We start from the raw sequence: 27,691 nt of genomic DNA, 5'->3' as shown, positions 1-27,691 counted from the left end.
AAGCAACAACATCATCCATTGCATTAATAGTATGGATTTTAATTACAAGGGTGTTCTTTCATAATGTACAACAATAAAATGAATAATCATAATAAGACGAGTCTGGACTGCTCCGTCTTCACAAACATGGTCGTCGTACCTGTCTATGTGTAACCTGAGTATACAAGTTATTTTGAAAGCGAGTATCAGCCAAGAAGCTGGTGAATTCATAAGTATTAATGTGTCTTTGATGTGTAAAACTTGTAATGGAAGTCTTAACATTGTTTTGAAGGAACGCTCATATAAGTATGTAAATGTTTGTAAGAAATGGAAAGCGTTTGACTAACCCTAGAAATCCCTATGATCCCTATAAAAGAAGCCTTCTACCAAGACCCTATTGTTTTGAAAGTAGTCTTCTACCAAGACCCGACTGTTTTGAAAGTAGTATTCTCTGTAAATGTGATGGTTTTTTCCCTGTTTAACTATTAGTATAAAACTAAAGTATACCTCATCGTTTATGTGTATGAGTCACAATATAAAGGTAATAAGGAAAATAGTTATCTATATCAAATATGTCCTACCTCGTCGTTCATGTGAATATGTCACAAAGTAAAGGAAGAAAATAACATAATAACATAAGTACTATCCTTTTGCACTAGGATAACTAACAGTGCTAACTTAAGACATCCGTAGATGTACATTTACCTCTGTTGCTAACAGCCGAGTTTAGGAATAGTTAGTCCCTTAAAGTATACCTGTAATGGTATCAACCGTAGGCATCCGTAGATGTTCATTATCCTCTGTAGCTAACAGTGGCTATAGGAATGGTTAGTCCCTCAAAGTATCCTTTGGCACTAGGATGTAAATTCCAATCTATCTCGTCGATTATGTGATTGAGTCACAAGATAAAGATACGAAGGGGAAATATATGGCAGTATCTACACATAAAATATGTAATAGTAACCCATCATATATTATCTATGTAACAGTATTCATGTAAACGTACCTATGTAAACGTATCTATGTAAACGTACTCATGTATCATGTAAGCATATGTAAATGTACTCCTGTAAGCGTGTCTATGTAAACGTACTCATGTATCATGTAAGCATATGTAAGCGTACTCATGGAAGCGTACCTATGTAAATGTTCTCATGTAAGCGTGTCTATGTAAACGTACTCATATATCATGTAATGTACTAGTATAGACTCATGAAGGAACTGACTCTTGCGTGATTCCTTGTACTTGGAATGGTAAATGGTATCTCTTAACTAAACCTATAATAGTTACTAACCATGTATGTGTATAACCTGAAGTAATGCCTTTACTACCCAACGGTACTGAACTGACTGAGGACAACTCTTATGTCTCTATATGTATACATGATATATAATTGCTAGTTAAACGGCCTTCAGATGGATACCCGATACCCTACCAGACCCCATCCCAACGGGAAAAAGGAAATAAAGCGGGTTAGCCTTCCTAAGTCGTTTAAACATTAATTATATAACTATACATATACCGGCATGCAATTGACAATATAAAAGTATATAAGGAGTTTTGTAAAACCTTTAAAGGAAAATTAATACCTAAGAAGAGATCGACTTGATGTCAATTTAGAAAATGGTTTGAAAGTATTTGATTGATAACAACAGTTTAAGTATAAAGGAACCTTTGTTTGACCCACAAATGTAACAGGGTTTGAAATGAAACATACTATGTTTAATAAACACTTTAATAAAGTGTTTTAAACACTTAAAAACGTTCAAGATAAACATTTGATGAAAACTGATTGGCAAAACAGTTAACGTAAAGTAAAGTCATTTGCATGTTTAATTATTAATCATATGTGATTGATATAATAACTAATCACGATTCAACATGTATTCCCCCCACCCCATAAAGCATTTATAAATATTTGAAACATTTAAAAGGTTAATTCAAGGGGTATGAACTCACCTGTTGTGAGTGGTACGGATGAACTGAATATGTAGGATGGCTAGGTGTCAAGTGAAGTCTTGAACACACTCTATGATCCTAGTTAACATATAATATCACATATATGTATCCAGTTAGTCTTAAAACAATTAATAAACAAAGTCAAGACACCCTAGGACATGCTAAACATCTTATACAAGTGTTATAAGTCTCAAGGATTGTATCTAAGTGTTGTAGGGCAAGGCTATTGGGTTTTAAGGTTCAAGGGAACCCTTAAAATGAGTTTACTCCCTAAAGACCAACACCCCTTGAGTTCACGGTTGTAAACTCCTGAGTCTACGACCATAATCTCCTAAACTTTTGACCATTTGTTGTTTTGAAGTCTTCTAAGCTATTCCAAGCATTCCTACTTCATTGTTAAGCCTTAGGAAGTGTTGTGTGGCATCAAAACACTCCTAAATGGAGTTTGCGGTCTAAGGACCATTTCTCCATGAGTTTACTACCGTAAACTCTCATGGACTTAGGTATTTTGATGTTTTCAAGTCCTTAGCTCATCAAGATAATGTCCAGGCTAGATATTAGGCCTAAGGAAGGAATATGGTTCATTTATACCCACAATGACGTGTTTACGGTTTTGGGAGATCCCCAAACCGTAGACACCTATAAATGATGGAATTTGGTGTTTTTCAAGGCCTAAACACCTCAAGGAAGGATTTAAACATCAATCTAGGGCTAGAGGGAGACTTAGGCACACTTTGGTGCCCTTATTTGGTGTTTACGGCTGAAGAACATTCTTGGACCGTAAATACCTTACTCTTTGTGTTCTAGTGACATTTTCTTGATGTAAACATGTATAACAAGCTTTAAATGACTCTAGGATAGAAGTACTTACTTTGTGGAAGCTTGAAAAGGTGCTAAGGGCCCAAGAACACTAGTGTGTGTTCTTGGTGTTCTTGGTGTTTTGGAAATCTAGTCAAAACACATAAATGGATGGATGAAAAGATGTACAATCACTAGATTAAGTGTTATACTAACTTGAAAGAGCTAGAAACACTTACTAGATTGAAGATATTGAACAAAAACTTGGATGATACTTGAGAGAGTTTTGGAGTTTACTCTTGAGTTTACAAAAGAGAAATGAAGTGTCTTGGGGAGTAAACTCATGCTTAAGGCATGAGTTTACGGTTTTCATGGGAGTTTACGGCCCAAACATAAAAGTTTGGCCGTGAACTTCTAAGCTACGTGGTATTCGCGGTTTATAAATTTCAAGACCCGAGTCGGCACATCCTTTCGTCCGTTCGTTTAAAGATTAATTATTAAAATAATCAAACGAACTTTAAATTTTCTAAAACCAATAAAAGTGATCTTGACTTATAATTTAAAATGATTGACTCTAGGGTTTTACCGAATGAAGATTTCGGGTTGTCACATCATCCCCCCGTTTGAAGGAATTTTGTCCCGAAATTAGGATTTAGGTAAGGAAGTAGGCATGAATTATCAAGCCAAGAAGTGGGGATACTTCCAAATCGATCGATTCTCGCGCTCCTACATGAATTCGGGTCCTCGGTTGGTATCCCAACGAATCTTCACTAAAGGGAGGCGGCGCTGCTTCGTCCGCTCGACCTCTCGGGCTAGGGTCGCTACAGTTCTTATACGAAGGCGAGGATCTCGTGAATTTCGATCTCGTCGAGTGGACTTACGAGAGTCCTAACGGAAAGGTACGGTTTCAAGATTGAGACGCGAAGGGTAAGATGTACGTTACTGAGTTTGCGGAGTAGGTCTAGTTTGTGAGATACATGACCGATTCTGGTAAGAATCTCGGGGGTCCTAACTATCTTGGATTTAGCTTTCCATGCTTTACAAAGAGTATTAAGCCATTCCCAGAGTGAGATTTCTTAAAGAATTTGGCCTCTCACTTGGAATTCCAAAGGTTCTTTCTCTTGCTTAACTTCCCAGTCAAGGGCCAACCCCTGCTGGGCCAAATTCTTAAGGGTTTCTGTAATTTGCGAGGAGTTCTAAATGGACTACGATAGTAGGTCTGCAAGACCTAGAATTTGGCGAATTCCTGTCGGCGTCTCTGGTGTCGACAATTTCTCAACGGTTTTGATAAATTGATAGAATACTCAATAATTCCCACATCACTAATAGTGTGTCTTAGGAATCTGACTCTTCAATTCCAAAACTCGTGTTTAGAGAACTTCGCGAAAGTTTCTCTGAGCGTTAGGTTTCCATGGGTTCCTTCTTACTACGAGGGTAGATAAGTAAGTCATTACAAGGAGAATGACGAGCTGATCTAGGTAAGAACGGCGTACCCTACTCATTAAGCTCATGAATATCAAGGGCGTATTGGTCCTATCCGAGGGGTATCACTACGGACTCGAAGTGTCCGCATCGAGTTCGGAAGGTAGTCTTCCAGACATCCTTCCCTAACACTCAAATTGGTGATATTCGGATCTCAGGTCCATTTCTAAAAGTAATTCTTTCCTTGAGTTTGCTCAACTAATTCATCTATGCGAGACAGAGACAACGATTTCTAATGGAAAATCTTGACGGATTCCTCGATAGCTGAGGTACATACGATGCAATCCATCGACCTCTGGAAGAATAAGATCGGAGCTCTCCAGGGTGAGATGCCTGGTCTTCCAATTCTATTGTTGAGTAGTTTGCTAAGTTGTCCGGACTGTCCTTGTATCTCCGTAGGTGTTTAGACTGTAGGGCGATCTGGTTACAGAAGTCGTACTAGGTTCTAAGTTTGTTCACATGATGATACGATTACTCGTAGACTTGGGCAGTTCTCCGTCCTGAAGTTCCTATTAGAATCCATACCTGGTTCAACGATCACAATCTCGTGTATACGAGTCGTATATAATTAAGGTTGAAAAGATAGTCGAATAACTGATTCTTCTTTAAGCTCACATCCCATCGAGGAAAAAGAAGTTAAAGTGGAATCATCAATTCTAAACCTGTAGAACTTTGATTATATACCACCCCTATATATACATTCTTCAGCGACTGGTCAACCGTATGGATCTTTGGATTGAACTTGACGTACTGTACGAGTTGTGCTTCGGGGATTTCTTCGGAAGGAAAAGAACTATGAGGTACTCCATGCATGAGTACTTAGGTGTTCTGATATGACGGCTTCGCTGGAAAGGCGATTTCGAAGAAAGAGATGTACGTATGAAGCTGGTTTCGTGCTGATCAAATTGAGTCTAGTCGTATGATAATGTCGGAATTATAAGGAAAATTAAAGACATTAGATTTAAACATAAGGCGTTACAGACAAAACACAACCATGCAACCATCAACAGAGTTACAGTACTTTAGACTTACTATAAGACTATTGCTGCGGATAAGGTATACTACAAAAGACAAGTATACGCAGCACGAGCATCCCTACCGACGGGATCTCGCAAAAGGGTAAGACTCTAGTTGCACTAGTTTTTAAACAGGTTTTAAAAACATACAAAATACTGACGATTGGAAGGGAACCTATACTATAGTAGGGTCCTTAATTGCCTCTTTCCATTCTGAGGTCAAACTCCTCCGGATTCGTCGTTGTTCTTCTCTGCTGGGCAGTCCCTTTTGAAGTGTCCTATGACGCCACATAGATGGTATATCCGAGAGGTTTGGACATTGATGGTTGAAGTAATGTGTTGGATCTGGGTCCTGCAGCAGCTGGTAGTATGTCCATTCTTGTTGCACTTAAAATAGTGTAACGGACGACAACCACCCAGATGATGAAAATTACACTCATAGCATTTCGGTAGGTTTTCGGCATATTGCCTGGCTGGTGTAGGGACAATTGGGACACCAGAAGGAATGGTAGTAGGAGGTACAGATGTCGTAGCTGTGAAGTTCGTTACCGGTGGTTGTTTCTTGTTCTCTCCTCGAAGCGATTTGTCCTTCTTTTTAGCCCAAAACTATAACATCCCCCTCTGGCACGTATCACAATATTGTCCGCTTTGGGCCACTCGGCACGAGGACTTCCCAAGGGGTCACCCATCCTGGTACTACTCCCGCCAGAGCACGCTTAACTGTAGAGTTCTTATGGGATCTGCTGCCCTCACGGCTTTAAAACGCGTTGTGATAGGGAAGGTATCCACACCCCTTATAAGGAATGCTTAGTTCTCCTTCCCAGCCGATGTGGGATCAGATCTAACCCACTTTCACCCCCCATTATAGGGTTCGACGTCCCCGTCGAACACATCGACCCGTGCCCTGGCTCTGATACCATTTGTAACATCCCCCTCTGGCACGTATCACAATATTGTCCGCTTTGGGCCACTCGGCACGAGGACTTCCCAGGGGGTCACCCATCCTGGTACTACTCCCGCCCGAACACGCTTAACTGCAGAGTTCTTATGGGATCTGCTGCCCTCACGCCTTTAAAACACGTTGTGATAGGGAAGGTATCCACACCCCTTATAAGGAATGCTTAGTTCTCCTTCCCAGCCGATGTGGGATCAGATCTAACCCACTTTTTTCCGTTTGTTACTCTTGGTCTTGGAACTCGGAGTATCGTGGTAGTTTGTTGCTCGTTGAGGTACTTGATTGTTAACTGGATTGGAACTGTTGTTAACAATCCTGCTAACATTTGCGTTGTTAGCGCTGAGGTGGGTCAGAATAGCTGACACGGCAGCCGAAACTGCAGCTTGAAAGGTAGCCGCATCAATCTGAAGAGTCGGTGTTTGGTTGATGGGTTGATCGGTTTTCTTTGGCGACATGATTCTGTTTCACTGAAAGAAAATGAATTTGTGAGCGAGAATGGTTGAACCTAGACGTAGTTCGATCGCTCATGTAAAGGATATAAGTATGTTCTCTAAGGTTCGACCTACATCCCTATGATGCAGTCCTAGTACGGAATGGAAACATGATCACTAAGGTTTGACCTACATTCCTATGATGCAGTCCTAGAAAAAGTGGGAGTAAGCTCCTACAGTGGTGTCAAGACGTTTGTCATTCGTGCCGAGGTACTATGGGTTGGTGGATAATATGATCCAACCACTGAAGGAGACATGGAAATGTCTCCGGATTTTAAATTATTATAGTCCGATGACTTGACTAAAGCATGATTCAGCTAGACTCCAATGAAAGTATGATGAGAGTATTTGAACAAAAACATGACATGGAATTTAGTCGACTGTCAACATCAACGATGTTTAAGATGAAATAAGTTCAGGGAAAATTGACCTTGAAGCAGGTCTTACATCATACCCGGAGTATCCAAAGTTTTGGCCGTATAAAGGCCTAATCAAAAGTACCTACAGTACTAGGCAGTTCCATAGAAAATGCCACATAGGGCATACACAGGAACACAGTTCTTTTAAAACAAGAAGGAAATTAAAGTATCTCCTACTGGAGACGATCATCCCTCTGGTGAACTCTCAGTTCAGCCAGTTGACGTTCCACATCAAGTAGGTGTCTTTCGTACACCCTCTGGCGTACGCGGAGTTCTATGACTTCGGCTCGTGATTCAGCCAGCGCTTGCAGCAGGGTTTCATGGTTTCTCTCAGATCTCTCACGATCATCTTCTAGACGAATGGTGCGGAGGGTATGCATTCTCGCATCGGCAACTACTTCAGTGATCTGATGTAGAGCTGTCCTGCCTTGAATCTCATTTCGGGCCACTCTGCGGACCAAAATTGGCAAGATTCTGTCTGCTGAGCCCCCATTGCTCAGGTCATAAAAGCTTCGGTCTCCATCAAATGGCATGGGCTGATCCTGTCCTTGGCTCCATGTTTCCAAACATTCCACCCACTCAGGCGTCGGGCCTTGAAAAGCCGGACAAGGGTTAGGAATTGGATATGGAGCTGCCTGGGGTAGGTTCTCAACCTCGGGTTCGGAGTTAGCACCGTCCGAAAGGTCTTCATCATGGTGATCATTCACAGGGATAGGATGATCATTATTTGGCTCTTCTTCAAACCATCCAACAATGACTTCATTCGGAAGGTACTGGTTGATGTGGGGATGGAGTCCAGCCATGTTATCTACACGAGAATTGGGGTAAGAAAATAATTATTAGACGAACTATCTAGATAATTATTAGAAAACCTTCATTAGTTACATCACTATTTGTAAAGTGCATACCAGTTATATGTAATCAACACATGATAGGCCTTCGAATGAGTGACCTTAACTCCAAGTTCACAAGGAATAGGGGTAAAGCAAAAATTTCACCGATTCTAAGTCTATAACATCCTAGTTACATATAGCCTTAGTGTATCCACTTAGCAACTATCAACTTAGTAATGGAGACCCTTTTTAGTTCTCAAGTAAGTAATTATGGTAACACAAAACACCCTTATGGTATTTTAGACTTGGGTTCTGTTATAATGTTCTCATTGTGGTAATGTTGGTAAGTTTTTAGACTTGTCGCCATATCACAACCATTCTTGGGCATGTGCTAATCACTCCTCGGAACAACATAGTTGATCAGGCTATGCCACTCCCAAGACTGACCATACATCCCCGAGCTTACCTGTGATACTCAACAATCGTAATACTTTTGTTCTTGTCATTGTGACACGGATTTTAGTATGAATGCAGGCACGTATACTTTGTTAAATATTTTATTATTTAAAAATATAAACTCTTAGACAAAGTGTTTTAATCCCAATGTATTTATAGTTAGTATATCTTTTATGGGTTGATATACTATATTCACTATAAACAATGCTCTGATACGAATCTGTCACACCCCAAAACCGAGAACAGCGGAAACGTTCAGGGGCAGAGGACGTCATGTAATGTATCACAACAATGTAAAGTAGTAAACAAGCAACAACATCATCCATTGCATTAATAGTATGGATTTTAATTACAAGGGTGTTCTTTCATAATGTACAACAATAAAATGAATAATCATAATAAGACGAGTCTGGACTGCTCCGTCTTCACAAACATGGTCGTCGTACCTGTCTATGTGTAACCTGAGTATACAAGTTATTTTGAAAGCGAGTATCAGCCAAGAAGCTGGTGAATTCATAAGTATTAATGTGTCTTTGATGTGTAAAACTTGTAATGGAAGTCTTAACATTGTTTTGAAGGAACGCTCATATAAGTATGTAAATGTTTGTAAGAAATGGAAAGCGTTTGACTAACCCTAGAAATCCCTATGATCCCTATAAAAGAAGCCTTCTACCAAGACCCTATTGTTTTGAAAGTAGTCTTCTACCAAGACCCGACTGTTTTGAAAGTAGTATTCTCTGTAAATGTGATGGTTTTTCCCTGTTTAACTATTAGTATAAAACTAAAGTATACCTCATCGTTTATGTGTATGAGTCACAATATAAAGGTAATAAGGAAAATAGTTATCTATATCAAATATGTCCTACCTCGTCGTTCATGTGAATATGTCACAAAGTAAAGGAAGAAAATAACATAATAACATAAGTACTATCCTTTTGCACTAGGATAACTAACAGTGCTAACTTAAGACATCCGTAGATGTACATTTACCTCTGTTGCTAACAGCCGGGTTTAGGAATAGTTAGTCCCTTAAAGTATACCTGTAATGGTATCAACCGTAGGCATCCGTAGATGTTCATTATCCTCTGTAGCTAACAGTGGCTATAGGAATGGTTAGTCCCTCAAAGTATCCTTTGGCACTAGGATGTAAATTCCAATCTATCTCGTCGATTATGTGATTGAGTCACCAGATAAAGATACGAAGGGGAAATATATGGCAGTATCTACACATAAAATATGTAATAGTAACCCATCATATATTATCTATGTAACAGTATTCATGTAAACGTACCTATGTAAACGTATCTATGTAAACGTACTCATGTATCATGTAAGCATATGTAAATGTACTCCTGTAAGCGTGTCTATGTAAACGTACTCATGTATCATGTAAGCATATGTAAGCGTACTCATGGAAGCGTACCTATGTAAATGTTCTCATGTAAGCGTGTCTATGTAAACGTACTCATATATAATGTAATGTACTAGTATAGACTCATGAAGGAACTGACTCTTGCGTGATTCCTTGTACTTGGAATGGTAAATGGTATCTCTTAACTAAACCTATAATAGTTACTAACCATGTATGTGTATAACCTGAAGTAATGCCTTTACTACCCAACGGTACTGAACTGACTGAGGACAACTCTTATGTCTCTATATGTATACATGATATATAATTGCTAGTTAAACGACCTTCGGATGGATACCCGATACCCTACCAGACCCCATCCCAACGGGAAAAAGGAAATAAAGCGGGTTAGCCTTCCTAAGTCCTTTAAACATTAATTATATAACTATACATATACCGGCATGCAATTGACAATATAAAAGTATATAAGGAGTTTTGTAAAACCTTTAAAGGAAAATTAATACCTAAGAAGAGATCGACTTGATGTCAATTTAGAAAATGGTTTGAAAGTATTTGATTGATAACAACAGTTTAAGTATAAAGGAACCTTTGTTTGACCCACAAATGTAACAGGGTTTGAAATGAAACATACTATGTTTAATAAACACTTTAATAAAGTGTTTTAAACACTTAAAAACGTTCAAGATAAACATTTGATGAAAACTGATTGGCAAAACAGTTAACGTAAAGTAAAGTCATTTGCATGTTTAATTATTAATCATATGTGATTGATATAATAACTAATCACGATTCAACATGTATTCCCCCCATAAAGCATTTATAAATATTTGAAACATTTAAAAGGTTAATTCAAGGGGTATGAACTCACCTGTTGTGAGTGGTACGGATGAACTGAATATGTAGGATGGCTAGGTGTCAAGTGAAGTCTTGAACACACTCTATGATCCTAGTTAACATATAATATCACATATATGTATCCAGTTAGTCTTTAAACAATTAATAAACAAAGTCAAGACACCCTAGGACATGCTAAACATCTTATACAAGTGTTATAAGTCTCAAGGATTGTATCTAAGTGTTGTAAGGCAAGGCTTCTGGGTTTTAGGGTTCAAGGGAACCCTTAAAATGAGTTTACTCCCTAAAGACCAACAACCCTTGATTTTACGGTCGTAAACTCTTGAGTCTACGGCCGTAAGCTCCTAAACTTTTGACCATTTGTTGTTTTGAAGTCTTCTAAGCTATTCCAAGCATTCATACTTCATGGTTAAGCCTTAGGAAGTGTTGTGTGGCATCAAAACACTCCTAAATGGAGTTTACGGTCTAAGGACCATTTCTCCCTGAGTTTACTACCGTAAACTCTCTTGGACTTAGGTATTTTGATGTATTCAAGTCCTTAGCTCATCAAGATAATTGTCTAGGCTAGATATTAGGCCTAAGGAAGGAATATGGTTCATTTATACCCACAATGACGTGTTTACGGTTTTGGGAGATCCCCAAACCGTAGACACCTATAAATGATGGAATTTGGTGTTTTTCAAGGCCTAAACACCTCAAGGAAGGATTTAAACATCAATCTAGGGCTAGAGGGAGACTTAGGCACACTTTGGTGCCCTTATTTGGTGTTTACGGCCCAAGAACATTCTTGGACCGTAAACACCTTACTCTTTGTGTTCTAGTGACATTTTCTTGATGTAAACATGTATAACAAGCTTTAAATGACTCTAGGATAGAAGTACTTACTTTGTGGAAGCTTGAAAAGGTGCTAAGGGCCCAAGAACACTAGTGTGTGTTCTTGGTGTTCTGGAAATCTAGTCAAAACACATAAATGGATGGATGAAAAGATGTACAATCACTAGATTAAGTGTTATACTAACTTGAAAGAGCTAGAAACACTTACTAGATTGAAGATATTGAACAAAAACTTGGATGATACTTGAGAGAGTTTTGGAGTTTACTCTTGAGTTTACAAATGAGAAATGAAGTGTCTTGGGGAGTAAACTCATGCTTAAGGCATGAGTTTACGGTTTTCATGGGTGTTTACGGCCCAAACATAAAAGTTTGGCCGTGAACTTCTAAGCTACGTGGTATTTGCGGTTTAGAAATTTCAAGACCCGAGTCGGCACATCCTTTCGTCTGTTCGTTTAAAGATTAATTATTAAAATAATCAAACGAACTTTAAATTTTCTAAAACCAATAAAAGTGATCTTGACTTATAATTTGAAATGATTGACTCTAGGGTTTTATCGAATAAAGATTTCGGGTTGTCACAAATAATTTTATTTTTTATTTTTTATTGAATTATTACTTTTTATTGGATTATTATATATTAATAAATATTATTTTTAATATATAATATTTATGTATTAATTGATATTATTTTATTAGATTATTAATTTCTTTTAAATAATTCTTTATTTTATTTCCTTTGTATGACAATTTGTATCTTTTTATAATTATTCAGCAACTTCATCCATCACAGTATAAAACATATAGAACAATATGGTAATATTGTCATTTATCATCATTCAGCACAGTCAATCAGGTGTACAATCAAATAACAAAATTTTATTATACAACACTTTTCCGAACAGGAACTATCAAACAGGATCTGTCAAACACTAGCCACGGTAAAAAGATTCATCGAGCAGCTGCTGATTAAAACATTTTTTGCCTCTTGCTGAGAATAGAGGGTGGTGTGCCCACAACACGTCGGAGATGACTCTTCTCAATCTAATTAAAAGATCAAGAATAGTAGAAACTTCTAGTGAATGGGAGATGACATAAAAAACCTTAAATTTCTAAAAAAATGATGGTTTTACCCTTTGAAGTTTTTTTGAGTTAATAAAGCCTTATGTTTCTGAAAAGTTACATAAATGTGTTAATAACTTAAAAACATTTTGGTAGTGGTAAGCAAAAACAAAACAAATTTAAAAGAAAAAAGAAAAAAGATATAGAAGAAATCAAAACCGAAACCAATACAAAAACCGACCATACAAAACCAATGCTCCTTGGTACCGTGTGTTTTTATGTTAAATTACATGGATGTTTAAAATAAAAAGTCTTAGAAAATTATCAAGTGAAGATGCCACGAAAATATGTTGGAATGTAGTGGGCAAGCTGCCCAAAAAATACTTCATGGAAAAACATTAATGCTACTTCAAGACCATCAATCCCACTTGCCTGAGTTGTCAGTCAGTTCGCAAATGCTGTAACTAGAAAAGTCCACAATGTATCCGACCCGAGAAGTCACGGTTAAATAATTCAAAATATATGTAACAATATAATAATTAATTCTTTTATAAAATTACAAAAAAAAAAAAAAAACAATTAAATCAAAGATATCTTTTCTTTTCTTATATGATTCATTTTACAAGTCACCTAACAATATTCCCTAACAAGCTGTTGCTTGAAGGTGAACTCTGTTCACTTAACCATGGATCTTGTATAGAAACAGGTGAATTATCTTTATCTTTATCTTTACTTGCATCTTTTTCGTCTTGTATTGTTAAACAATCTGATATAACACTAAGCCTACGGCTACCAATTGCCGCCACTCCTGCCACCTTTTTTATGATACTTCCGCCTATTGATTTCTCACTGGCGTTATACGGTGATGAAGAAACCGATGATAATGATCCAATTGTCATATTATCATCAATCGTGTTCCACCCACTAACCTTAATCTCTTCCAACTCATCCGCCACTTCCATCATCGAAGGCCTCATATCTCTATGAAATGCTAAACATCGGAAAGCCAATTCCGCCACTTTGTGAATTGACGAAAGTGTCCATGCGTCTTTATTCGGGTCCAAAAACGGGTCAATTATATCATCCACACAACCTTTCCCAATTCTATCTATAGCAAGAGATGCTAAATTTATCTCACTATGATCCCGAGAAAAATCAACCACTTTTAAAGCGGTGATTATTTCTAAGAGAACAACTCCAAAGCTATACACGTCGCTTTTATCTGAAAGATGGAAGTTTTGATGGTACTGCGGATCGACGTACCCTGGTGTGCCTTGTGGAGCGGTTGAGATGTGGGAATCATCCAACATTCCTAATCTGGAAAGACCGAAATCAGCGACTTTAGAGTTGTAATTATAATCCAAAAGTATGTTGCTAGATTTGATATCTCTATGGTAGATAGGCGGATTCATAGCCGAATGTAGGTGAGCAATCGCGTGTGCAGTTTCGGTTACGATCGTGAGTCTAACTGTCCATGGGAGACCTTTCCCGCGTTCCCTTTGTAGATGTTGTGAAAGCGTTCCATTTGGCATGAATTCATATACAAGAATCTGCTCGCCTTTTTCGATACAACATCCCAAAAGACGGACCAGATTAGGGTGGTTTACGGTGGAGATTAGTTTGATTTCGTTCATGATTTGGTCGTTTCCGTCCGTGTCTCGTTGTCGGAGTTTCTTCACCGCCACCCATTCGTTGGTGGTTAATTTTCCGGCGTACACCGTACCGTATGCTCCGACACCTAATCGTTGTTTATCGGAGAAATAGTTTGTGGCGCGTTCAATTTCTTTGTAGGGGTAGAACGGGACACTGAAGCTAGCGGTGGCTTCAGAGAACTGTCGTCTTGCACTCCGGAGGTTTCTAGAAGCGGCTCGTTTTCTAAGGCAGTAGCAAACGAGTGCGAACGTTGACATTAGAGAAGCTCCGGCGACTATACCTGAGAGTAAGAAATGTACACCAAGTGTTTGGTAAAACATCTGACTCATGAAACTAATGATAATACACCAACTGTTTGATAAAATGTGTGACCGACTAAACAGATCACACAAAATATTCGATAAAATGTCTAGCTTGTTAGGGTTTTGTGTTTTAGTGTGTAATATTGGAGAAAGAAACAATTTATATCTAATATAGTTGCGAAATTTACCTCCAATAAGCACACCAACTCTTGATGTTTCACCGCATTGGCCAGACATGTACCTTGAAGCGCCACAATTCGAGACTGTTGCAAGTTAATGTCGACAAATTAAATAAAAAAAACTTAAAGGATAAACCGTAGTTTTGAATTTTGATAGATCAAAATATAAGTTTTTAATTTCATGAGACCCCGAAAAATTCCAACTTTTTTAATTTTTGTTCGTTTTAAATGTTTATTTATTACTTTAATTATGATTTTGAATTTCAACTTTTCTCAACAAAACAATAATATATCTCTTGAATAATAAAAAGTCAAATGTTAATTCCCCCATTATCGTTAAAAAGTCAACCAAAATCATCATAAGAAACAACCTACAACCCACCATCAATCAAAGATTTGTTAAATCAAGGCTACCAAACTATACATGTTGGAATCGCATCATTCATGAAGATAGATTAGATATTCGATTACAATTGTCTAAAGTCCACATTCATCCCACAATGAAATAGTCAAAAGTCAAACGCCATTAAATCATCCATAAAAATTATAATAACTATTTATGTAACAATCTTTTTTGGAAAGATATTTATGCTACCTACTTAAACTATTTGTTCACATGAAAGAGTTTGAGAATTGAGTCCCTTCCGTTTCAATTTTTTTTTAAATTTCCTACTCATTCCAAAATGACGACTCATACCCTTTGACCAAACTACAAGTAAATCAATATTGGTGGCCCTTCAAATAAATTCCATGTATAAGAAAAGTTATAAATTAATAATACTAATTAATTAAAGGATTAGTTGATTTTTTTTATGTCATAGTTTCTGACTTTTGTACATTATTTTATCCGAATATAATAGTATCATACTTCTTTTCTTCTGAATTAATCCATAAATTATGCGTCATATGCACATAATTAAAGTTTATTCTTAGTTTTTCAATTTTCTAATCTACAAGAATAAAAAAAAGGGGAAAAGGTATGAAATCAATGTTTGTACTTTAGTTTATAATATTTAATGAAAAGTGATTATGATTAAATGATTTACTTATTAAAATATACAGTAAACTTTAGAAAAAAAAGGATTTACATTTTAATAAAAATTCCATCTATAATTCTTATTTTTTAAATCTTAATTTACCATTTAAAATTGGTTAGAAATAATTACAAGGACACGATATATTAAAATGATCAAATGAATATACCTAAAAACAAAATGTTGTATTTTTTTTTTTTTTTTTGCATCATATAAGCATTTGTAAAATTTTACTGAATTTTGGTAGGAAAATAATTATTTATACATAAAAAAATCTTCATGACAAATTTTTTTAGTGATTTTTCACGTAAAAAGGATTTAAAACATGATTTTTTTTTTTTTTTTTTTTTTTAAAAATTGTCGTAAAAGAAATGATAATAGTAAAAGTGGTGGTCGTTGGAAAGGGAACTAACCTCTATGGCAACCATCGCCGGCGATGAACCCATCACCGTCGTATCCTTCATTACAGTGACACCGGTAACCCACCGTCTGATTCAGACGAGACACATTCCGGCAAACCGCGTTTTTATGACAACCGCAATCGCCGTGAACCCACCAACCCAATTCCAACGACTGAAACTCCAACGACACCGGCAATCCCTGTGAACTGTTCGCGTTCATATCAATCGTCACCGACGACAACAAAACCTCACAACCGGCGGATTTCAGTTCCGTCAAATCAATGAACTCTTCTCGAGAATTATCCTCAGAGTAACAATTCATGCTCCGATTAATCGCCGAATCACACTGTTGTATGCTGAAACGACTCTCAACTAAACTAGTCGACACTATACAATCATTCAACCTCGCCCTGCAGTCTTCCAACAGCAATGCGTTTCGTGAAGTGAGAGCGAAGTTTGAGTTATCGAAGCGATTAATTTCTTCAAACGAACGACTGCAATTCGCCGGTAGAATAATCGATATATGATCTCTGGTTAAATTCTGAACGGTGTATCCACCAAAACGGATCTCTCCATCGGAACATTCCAGACGAATTTCACAACCGTCGCTAAATCCGAAGGGGTAGGAAACTGTATTTCGCCGATCACCGCTTTGACTACTACAAACCCGATTACAGTTTGCTTGAGCAGATGTTGACGATGGCGTTGATATTATTAGAATCACGGAAAAGAAGAGGAGATGAGAAATCATGTTTGAATACTTTCGGAATTGAATTGTGGCAGAAATTTTATCGGGGAACGTTGAAATTGAGAGAGAGAAAACGTTTGACTTTGATAGGTCATTAAAGTGGTTTAGTTGATGTTGTTGAGAAACTTCATGCTTCCTTCATAAATGCCGAGAAAAACAGAGAGATATGATGATTTATGGTGAGAACGTTAAATGATGCAGCTCCGAGATATGGAAACCCGGAGAGAGAGAGAGAGAGAGAGAGAGAGAGAGAGAGAGAGAGGTGATTTGACTTCTGATAAGATACAAATTGAATTAAAGGATTAAAAAGGGGAAGCCATTAAAGAGCTCCAACTGTTCTTCCTACTGGCTGATGGAAAACCAGACGATAAGATCATACGGCGGAGAGAGGGAGACTCCGGGACATTTTCCGGCGAAGTTTTACTTATGGGAAGAATGGAATGAGGGGGAGAAATCTGATAAATGACATGTGATGAAGTCGGGTTAGCGCCTTATGTGAAATTACAGTTGTACTTTTTGAGATTGGTATTATATATTTCCTTTTTGAGTTAGATTTAGGGTTAATGTGATTTAAGGTAATCAACTATTTAGATGTTCATTTTTAGTCCTTTATAAAAAACAATTAAAATTAAAGTCCTCCGATTTAGATTTTCGTTTCCAATCTTGTTAACATTTTAACCGAGTGGATTTGAATTTGTAATTGAATTTTAGTTTTAGTGTACGATAGTACCAGGATATCAAAGTTAAACGATAAACCAACTCCTTTTTTTTACCATTTATGGCTTAATCCTAACTGGTATTTGTAAAATCTCATTGTAAATTTTTTTGTTTGCTAGTGGTCGACGAAAACTAAATTGACATTAGAGTTGTTGGTGAATATCGTCCATCATCGATTTGCTTTAAAGAGACTCTAAGAGGAAAACAAATAGACTTATTGCCATTTAAACCCAATATTTATGTGAATTGTCATTGCTTTAGAACAAAGAGACGTGTTATATTTGTTATAACAAATTAACTTTTAAAATGACACATAAATAGAGTCTTTCACCGTAGGGAAAATATAAATTGGATATGAGATGTGTTCATATACATTCATAATGGATTAACCGCTTAAAATGGTTAAATGTATGGTAAAGAGTTACAAAATATGACATTGGAACATATTAACACATACTATATCCGATGATATATTCTCTAAAATAGCATTGATTTTGCTCGATGCAATATACACAGATAAAAATGATTTTGTACAATAAGATGAGTGATCAAATTGTGAATGATCGTCTAATGTTATATACTAAGAAAAAGATGTGTTATGCACTTTTATCAGCCATACACTTATAGATTGTTTTAAATAGTGTGGAGTCTAGATAGTTCTCGATATCTTTGCTATTTCTTCCTAATGATGGTACATAGACGCGGTTATAATGACTTTCAACCGTTAAAGATAAACATTTTTTAGATTGTTTTTAGATATGATCTCTTATAGAGATAACATGAACCAAAGGGGTATTGAGTTGAATTAAATATGTGCCATTTATGTCTCACTCATATAGAAGATACACAACATATTCTCTTGGGTTGTCAACTTGTCATGTTAAGTTTGGAATATGGTCCGTAGGTTGATTTGCTATTGTCGAGTTTACATCACATCATAGTGGTTTTTTAGTGGATAGATACTCGTAAATTGTAGGTATATAAAAAAGTCAGGATTGGATATAAAAAAGTTAGGATTGGAAGTAGTTTGCATGACAAAGATATGGATGCTTTGGGCGTATCGAAATACAGTGATCTTTGGAGCTAAAGAGTTTCATAAAGATATGATTTTTGATAAAGTTATGTTTTTTTTTGTGTTGGGTTGAAGATTCGTTTAAGTATTGCGTCATTGGGCTCGGTTGTTAGTCCAATTGTTTTGTACTCCGGTTTGGGCCTGTCCAACCGTGAGCCTGTTAGGTTTACTATATAAGAATATGCTTGCATGCATATTAGGTTAACGATTTAGAGATAACGATCTAGAATACAATAGAGAGAATTACGATAGCTTTGATTTTCTTCATCGTTCGTGTAAACCTTCTAACCCTCTACAGCTGATGTTCTTGATCGAGCTCTTTTGAGGGTTGTTTTATAATCATTCGACACGTTTGATTCATTCTTGAATTGTTCATTATTTTCGTGTTCTTGCTGTTTAATCTTTATTTACCTGTTTAAGATCTAATCGATCTTCAAGATTAAGTTTTAATCACATCAATTGGTATCAGAGCAAGAGGCTGTGTAATCGATACACTTCTTTTCTGTGAAAAGGTTTCAATTAGGGTTTTCCGCAATTACTTATTTATTGAGCCGTCATCTCATTATTGACGTATCTTGATATTTATTGTTTTGCCCTAATCTGATTTATTACAAGTCTGATCTTTGAACAGGTTATTCGATCATTATGGACGAGTCGCAATCGAATCCCATCAATATTTCCAACAGCATTGGATCAACCACGAAGATTCCCATCCTATACACCCATGATTATGAAGGCTGGGCGCATCACTTTGAAGACTATGTTATAGGATCTGAGGATAATGGATACCTCATCTGGGAAGCAATTATTAATGGACCGTTTTCTCACTCTGCAACGTCAAGGATTATTAAAACTCAAAAGGAGTATAATGATCTACTGAAGGACGTTAAAGATATTGCGCAAGATGAAAAGGATAAATTCCAGTGCAATATCAAGGCGTTAAGATTGATAAGATTCGCCCTTCAGTCCGACACTTTCAGGTTAGTAAGTTCATGCACGACGGCAAAGGAAGTTTGGGATAGACTTCGTAAACTGTACTCTACAGACGAGGATCTTGAACACTCTATCCAAACCTTACTCTTATCTGAGTTTGGAGAATTCAGGCAAGGAGCCGAAGAAACTGTGACCCAAACGTTCGATCGCTTCAATCATCTTCTCAGCAAGATGATCAAACATGACATCGAAAGGAAGCTTATCGAGCAGAAGGTTACGTTTTTAAATGGTCTAAGATCAGAGTGGAGAGCAGTGGTGTCTACAGTTAAAGCCCATGAGCAGTTTAAATCATATTCTTTGGTGAAACTGGTGGGTATTCTCAAGTCTCAGGAGAAGATTGTGCTGCAGGAAAAGAATGTTGTCTCAAGCCTAGGTTCGCTGGCCCTCCTGTCAAAAAGTAAAGCTGTGATGGAGGACGAAGACCTCAACTTGGAGGAGTATGACCTCATGTCTGAGGATTATGCTATGATGGTGTCTAACCCCAAGAGGTTCATTAAGAAAAGATTCCCCAGCAACAAAAACCGAAACTGGCAGGGGAGTTATAGTTCAGAAAAGGTTAACAATGAACCGAAGGCTGAAGAGTCTAAGAAGGAACCGAAGGCAGAAGGTGATTCTGGAGTAAGCTGTTACTACTGTGGAGGGAAAAACCACTATGCTAAGGATTGTGTCCTCAAAAAGATGGCTGAAAAGGATGAGGAAGCTTTGCTGCAGAAAAATCTTGATGAGATGAGGAAGAAGAAATCTACCGCTAACCCTTCCATGAATGCTCTAATTGTGCAGGGTTCGGTTGCTGAGGATGAGTTCGGTGGCGTGGAAGTTTGGTCAACCGACTCTGAAGATGATGAAGTAAGGAAGCCTTCTCATGGAAAGGCTTGTGTGGCAAAAGAGGAGAGCAGTGGAGGAAGGTGCTTGATGGTGTCCGAAGTATCTCAGATGAGGGGATACAACACTGATGGTGGAAGCAATGAACAGAAGGAGCAGCAGGATATGTGCTTTACAGCCAAACCGCTCAGCGTGCAGTTCAACGAGCTCGATGAACTGATCAAGAAGGTACAATCGGTTTTTGTTTTATTTAAAGTACCACAATGCTCATATGAAAAAGAACTGAAAAGTGTTAATTCTCGAATCTCTCATCTAGATAGTAGTTTAACTCAAACTCGAGTCACCAATTCTAACCTAACTGATCAATTAAGCAGGGTGTCTTCGAAGAGTGAGGAAAGGCGCATGTGGATCGAGTTGAAGGAGTCAGAATTAGTTAAAATAAAAGATGAAAACATTTATTTACAAAGAGACAATTTAAAGCTGTTAAAACAGCGAAATGTTTTTTGTTTGATTGCAAAACGTCTTTACACTAATATTACTCAGCTTCACTTGGACTGTGAAATAGGACAAAAGATTCATCGCATGATTTTGCCCTTCCTTGAGTTTAAGGAGGATGAAATTGATGCTGAAGCTTATAATTGTGAGAGTGTGATATCATCTGATGACATCAATCCGACCTATATGTATGGACTGGACAAAATAGAATCTTTCATTAAATCCAAGGACCATAAGGACATGCTTAAAAACCTTTTGGATGAAAATGATAGACTTAAACTGAGAACCGAAACCATACAAAAATTTGACTCATTAAACGCCAACTTGAGCTCAGAAAACAAAATTGATGTTGAAAATGCATCTGAGCTTAATGAGGATGACAATATGAGTGAAATTTCTGTAGAGGACACGGTTGACTGCTCAGAATTTGTGAAAAGCGAACCTGAAAACCACAAGAATCTAATTTCAGAAAATTCAGTGGAGTTCGCTCGATTGTCCCAACAAAAGTCCCCGATCTTAGCATAGAAAGTCGTTGTATATCAAAAGGTTAGAACCACTCCAAATCAAGTGTACAAGGTCACAGGAGCAACCGAACATCAGACTGCTGAACTCACAGCAATTGTAAACGAAGACAATGCTGATGGCTGCGATGAGTTCTTCTGGTCAGCTCTAATCGATAATGCAGATGAAACGGTAGGCTTATCAGAAAGGACCTCATGGATAAGTAAAGGTAGATACATACCAGAACCCTTGAACAAGCCAGATAATTTCGATGTGCCAAGTACCAGTGGTACGAAAGACATTCCTCAAGAAAATGGAAGTTCGGCAAAAGAAGACGTTCCCTCTAGTTCCTCAGTTCAAAGTGAAACTTCCACAGTTCAAAGTGAACCAGCCAAAGAGAAACCGAAAATGAAAGCCAATATCCATCATCAACCGAAGCAGATGAGGAATCAGAAACGTCAAAGGAACCAGAGATACAAGAAGAATCTCTCTGAAAGGAAACAATTCTGGCAATCCCAGAATGCATATTTCTCACATCAAGACAAAAATCTAAAGTTTGAGAATAACCCTGTTAAAAAGCACGAGAGCCACAACAACCGAAAGCCAAGGTTCAGTTCGGAAAAGAATACCAACCGAAAGCAAAGGTTCGGTTCTGAGGATGACTCCAACCGAAAGAAAAGGTTCGGTACAGAGAACGACTCCAACCGAAAGCAAAGGTTCGGTTCTGAAATCAAAAGAGATCAAAACTCTAAGGTCAGTCCCACCAATGATCAAAAGCAAAAGGGTCACCTAGAGTCTCCAGACAAGAAGTCATCTAATCCCTCTCCTTCTCACTCATCTAATTCTTCTAATTCTTCCAATTCATCTCCATCTCACTCAAAAGTTCATTCTGTTCGTTCTCAAAAATCTCATTCGTCAGCTGAACAAAAAGGCAAACAGAAGGTTTCAGCATCCAAACCGGAATCTAAACCGAACACACCTAATTCTAATAAAATCAAAGTTTTTACCATCAAAAAGAAAGATGAAACAACACTAATAAAACGAACATATCTTGTTGACATCTCCCTTACTATTCCTGTACCTGTGAAAGGCTCACGTGGACCCAAGAAACTTTGGGTTCCTAAATCTGCTTAATTTTTGCAGGTTATAAGTGACGAGCAGTTTGACGAAGAATGGTACATCGATAGTGGCTGCTCGCGTCACATGACAGGGAGGAAAGAAAAGCTCAGGGAATACAGGTCTCTTTCAAATGGTGGCAATGTCAAGTTTGGAAACAACTCCTTCGGCACCATAAAGGGATACGGAATGATTACTAATGGTGATTTTACTATAAGGAAGGTGGCATACGTGGAAGGACTACAACACAACCTCATCAGTGTATCTCAGCTTGTTGGAGGTACAGGTCTCAAAGTCTCATTCGACGATGAAGGTTCTGAAATTATTGAGAAGAAGACGAAGAAAGTAATTCTCAAATCAAAGCGTAAGGGTGAAATGTTTCCTCTAAACCTCAAACCCATCAAAGGAAACCCAGCTATATGCCTATTATCAAAAGCACAATCTGACGAAAGCTGGTTGTGGCACAGAAGACTCTCTCATCTCAACTTTAAAGATATCAACAAACTTGTCACTGGAAGTCATGTTCGAGGTCTTCCATTGCTCAAGTTCGACAGAGATCATCTGTGTGCTGCATGCGAAATGGGGAAGTAGAGTCGTCAAAGTCATCCATCTATAATTAACACTAAAGTTGTTGAACCACTCGAATTACTTCATATTGATTTGTGTGGTCCATCATCTATCGAAAGCATCGGTGGTAGCAAGTATATTCTTGTTATTGTTGATGACTTTTCGCGATTTACATGGGTGTTCTTTCTAAAGCTCAAATCTGAAGCGACTCATAAGCTGAAAGTGTTCATCAAGCAGATTGAAGTACAGCTCAAGAAGGTCGTTCGCAACATCAGGAGCGACAATGGTCTGGAATTCAAAAACAGAGAATTTGAAGAATTTCTGGCAGAAAAGGGAATAAGTCACAACTTCTCAGCTCCCTACACACCTCAACAGAACGGAATTGTCGAAAGACGAAACCGATCTTTGTGTGAAGCTGCCCGAACCATGCTAAGTTTCGCTTCCTTACCTCTTTATTTTTGGGCTGATGCTATTTCTGCTGCTTGTTTTACACAGAATAGGTCATATCTCAACAAGCGATTCACGCTCACACCTTATGAGATTCTCAACAACAGGAAGCCCAATGTGAAATTTTTCCACGTGTTCGGCTCACGGTGTTTCATCTTTAACTCTAAAGAACACCGCAACAAGTTCGATGTCAAAGCCGACGAGGGAATCTTTCTGGGATACTCTCTCACTTCCAAAGCATACAGAGTTCTAAACAAGCGTTCGAGGAAAATCGAAGAGACTTATTACGTGACTTTTGATGATAGCTATGTCAAAAAGCTACAGGCCAAAGAAGACACAGCTGGGGAAATTTTTCCTCAAACTGGCCAAGTCACAGTCTCGATCGCTAATCTATTCGAGAAGTTTATGGAGCTATTTGACGAACCAGAGAAAGCTACTCTCTCAGAAGCAGGCGCAGCAGACAACAAGGTAGACCACATGAAGCAAATTGTCGAAGAAGCTGCCAGGAGAATGAATGAAGGGGGATCGAATTCTGACGAATCTCCATCAAATGTTGCTTCAGTCGAGGGGGAGGATCAACCGTCATCAACTCAGCCGACCTCACATGTTGAGGGGGAGCCAAGCTCTCCAACTACTCCCGAAAGTACTTCTCAAACCGAAAGTTCTTCAACATCCGAAGGTGCATCAACGCCTGAAAACCCAGCACCACAAGAAACCTCTGAACCTCAAGTTTCTCAAAGCATTCCAGAAAGCTCATCTATCGAGGGGGAGCAAGCTGATATGTCATTCGACTACGAAAGCCAATCCGAACCAGAAGAAATGATCAATGCTGAACTGGACCCAACCTTTGATCCAAACTACCCTCCTCTTACCAAATGGACCAGAGATCATCCTATCTCTCAAGTTGTTGGTGATGTTTCTGAAAAGGTTCTAACCCGATCACAACTCAAGGCAAAACAGACATCCTTATTTTCCAAAGTTGAATTTTGCATGTTTAACTCATTCGTATCAAAATTTGAACCGAAGACAGTTAACACTGCTCTCGATCACTCCGATTGGGTTCAAGCGATGCAAGACGAACTGAACGAATTTGAAAGGAACAAAGTCTGGCGCCTCATTCCAACTCCTCCAGATGCCTCGGTTGTTGGTCTCAAATGGGTCTTTAGGAATAAAATGGACAAGGAAGGGAACGTTATAAGGAACAAAGCTCGTCTGGTAGTAAAAGGATATTGTCAGGAGGAAGGGATTGATTATGAAGAGACTTTCGCTCCTGTAGCTAGGCTGGAATCTGTAAGAATATTTCTTGCTTATGTTGCCCACAAAAACTTTGAAGTTTTCCAAATGGACGTCAAGTGTGCCTTTCTTAATGGAGAACTCGAAGAAACAGTGTATGTGGAGCAACCTCCTGGTTTCGTGAACGAAAAGTATCCCAATCATTGCTACATTCTGGATAAAGCGGTGTATGGACTCAAACAAGCTCCGAGAGCCTGGTATGAAACGCTAACTAAATTCTTAAAGATGTCCAAATTCAAACAAGGCTCGGTTGACCCAACCTTCTTTCGCAAAAAGGAAGGTAACCACCTTATGATCGTTCAAATTTATGTCGATGATATCATCTTTGGCTCAACGAATCCCAGCCTAACAGCTGAATTCAGAAAGCTGATGGAGACTAAATTTGAAATGAGCTCAATGGGTCCTATTAACTTTTTTCTTGGCTTAAATATTAGACGGGGACCCGAAGGCATCTTTATCAATCAAGAAGCTTACACGAAGACTCTCCTAGCAAAGTTTGGTATGATGGGAGATTCCAAAGTCAAAGTCCCAATGGCATTCGGCACCAAGCTAACTCCATCCCTCGACAAACCGGCTGTTGATATCACGCTCTATCGTCAAATGATAGGCTCACTAATGTATCTTACTGCTAGCAGGCTTGACATCATGTTTTCTGTGTGTTACTGTGCTAGATTTCAGGCAAACCCACGCGAACCTCACATGCTTGCAGTGAAGAACATTTTACGATATCTCAAGCGAACTGCCTCCTTAGGTCTATGGTATCCTTCCAACTCAGGCTTCTTCGTTCAAGCCTACTCAGATGCAGACCTTGGAGGATGTGGACTCGACAGAAAAAGCACCACTGGCGGCTGTCAATTCCTTGACGGGAAGTTGGTTAGCTGGCAATCAAAGAAACAAACGTGCGTGTCGTTGTCTACTGCCGAAGCTGAATACATAGCCGCTGCATCCTGCACCTCCCAAGTGATTTGGATCCAGAGTCAACTTCGAGACTATGGACTCAATATGAAGAAGATCCCACTATATTGTGACTCTGAAAGTGCAATTAGGATCTGTCATAACCCAGTGCAACACTCTAAAACCAAACACATAGCACTGAGGTATCACTTCATCAAAGATCATGTGGAAGATGGAAACGTTGAAGTACACTTTGTTCGAACCACTGATCAACTGGCTGACGTCTTTACCAAAGCTCTTCCTGAAGCATCATTCAACAGAATTTTACAAGGGCTTGGTACGATGGAATCAGAGTCAGTACCTGAAACTACCTCTCAACCTCAAACGTAAGAAGCAAAATTGACCGAACGTTCAGGTTCGGTTACATAATCTGACTCACTCATCACCACAAAGGTAGTTTTCTTGGTTGTATATTTCATGTACAAAGTTGTTTCTCTCATTGTCAAAAGTATTTTCTTATTGCAAGCCTAAATTCCTTGGTTTTCTCAAAATTTTCCAAAACCGAAACCTACCGAAGGTTCGGGTTCGGTTTCTCAAAATTTTCCAAAACCGAAACCTACCGAAGGTTCGGGTTCGGTTTTTCAAAATTTTCTTTAACCAAAACCAACCGAACGCTCGGGTTCGGTTTTTCAAAATTTTCTTTAACCGAAACCAACCGAACGCTCATGTTCGGTTTTTCAAAATTTTCTTAAACCAAAACCATCCGAACGCTCGGATTCGGTTTTTCAAAATTTTCTTAAACCGAAACCAACCGAAGGTTCGGGTTCGTTTTTTCAAAAATTTTCCAAAACCGAAACCAACCGAACGCTCGGGTTCGGTTTTTCAAAACTTTTCTCAACCGAAACCAACCGAACGTTCGGGTTCGGTTACCAAATTTTTCCAAAGTTTTTTTTTACTCTTTCCAAGTCTTATTTTTTTTCTTGCTTATTTTTTTTTATTATTATTTTATTTTCTTTTATTTTTTTTAATATATATATATCAAAAACTTCAAAAAAAAAAATATTTTTCTCTTTTAATTTTGTTTGTGTGTTCATTTGTTTATGGGGATATAATTGTTGGATTACTTAAGTGTCCCTAGAAGCATGCTGCTGTATGTGTCCCAAGCCTCATAAGATTCTGAATAATAGCCTTAATGACTTGGTATAAACAAACATTGTCTTCCCAATTAGGCTATCACATTTATTCTAATCATGAGCTACCTCACTCTCTTCTCACATGAGATAAGAGTTTTCTGCTTGGTCCTTATTTTCATAGCAGAGGTACTTTAATTTCTTACACCATCTCCATTACATTTCTCCATCACATTCGTTTCATCAACGTAACCCTTGAGACTCTCAGCAATTACCACTGAGGTTTATGGTTACACAACAACTGTGTTTATGATCTCAGTTTCGTGCCACTACGAGCTGAGTGAAACCCAAAATTCAACACCAAATCTGAATTGACGGTGAACAATAAATTTGCTCAAGTTTTCACCAAAGAATTGACGGATGTATCTTGATGAAATCTCAAATTTTTATTTTGTGTGGTTCCTATGAAATTGTTAAACACCATAACATTTCTTCCTTTGGGATCCAGTTTTTCTTTTTTGTTGAGATTTTCTATTTTCCAAGCCAATTTAAAATTAATTCCTACCTACTTGTTCAACAGACTACACCGGTCTCACAAGTACTTTGTTCACTTTCTTTCTTATTTCAAGATTAGAATTGTTGCATCAAAGCGAAAGCCACCCTTATGTAGCCTAATTAAAAGAAGCCTTTCAACATTTATTAATAAATGTTTGATCGTCATTCAACGGGAAACCACATAAACACTTTAAGGTCTCTCTTGATCTTGAAGGAAGAGATTCGTGCCCGGGATCATTTGTTTCGTGTCATTATTGACATCA

The 27,691-nt window shown here is 38.0% G+C and overlaps 1 protein-coding gene across 1 annotated transcript; it reads right to left on the bottom strand.

The window, feature by feature from the left end:
* Positions 1-13,021: 13,021 nt before the first annotated feature.
* Positions 13,022-17,322, bottom strand: LOC111877859 (wall-associated receptor kinase-like 14). Its single transcript, XM_023874365.2, has 3 exons — positions 16,091-17,322; positions 14,653-14,727; positions 13,022-14,442 (listed from the first exon to the last, which is right to left on the bottom strand). The coding sequence occupies exons 1-3, from the start codon at positions 16,827-16,829 to the stop codon at positions 13,136-13,138; spliced, it is 2,121 nt and encodes a 706-aa protein (XP_023730133.1). The 5' UTR covers positions 16,830-17,322; the 3' UTR covers positions 13,022-13,135.
* Positions 17,323-27,691: the final 10,369 nt, after the last annotated feature.

This window comes from Lactuca sativa, chromosome 3, assembly GCF_002870075.4.
Source record: "Lactuca sativa cultivar Salinas chromosome 3, Lsat_Salinas_v11, whole genome shotgun sequence".
NCBI classification, from domain to species: domain Eukaryota; kingdom Viridiplantae; phylum Streptophyta; class Magnoliopsida; order Asterales; family Asteraceae; genus Lactuca; species Lactuca sativa.
The sequence above is the reverse complement of the archived record's forward strand: the minus strand, read 5'-3'. Positions and strand labels throughout refer to the sequence as shown.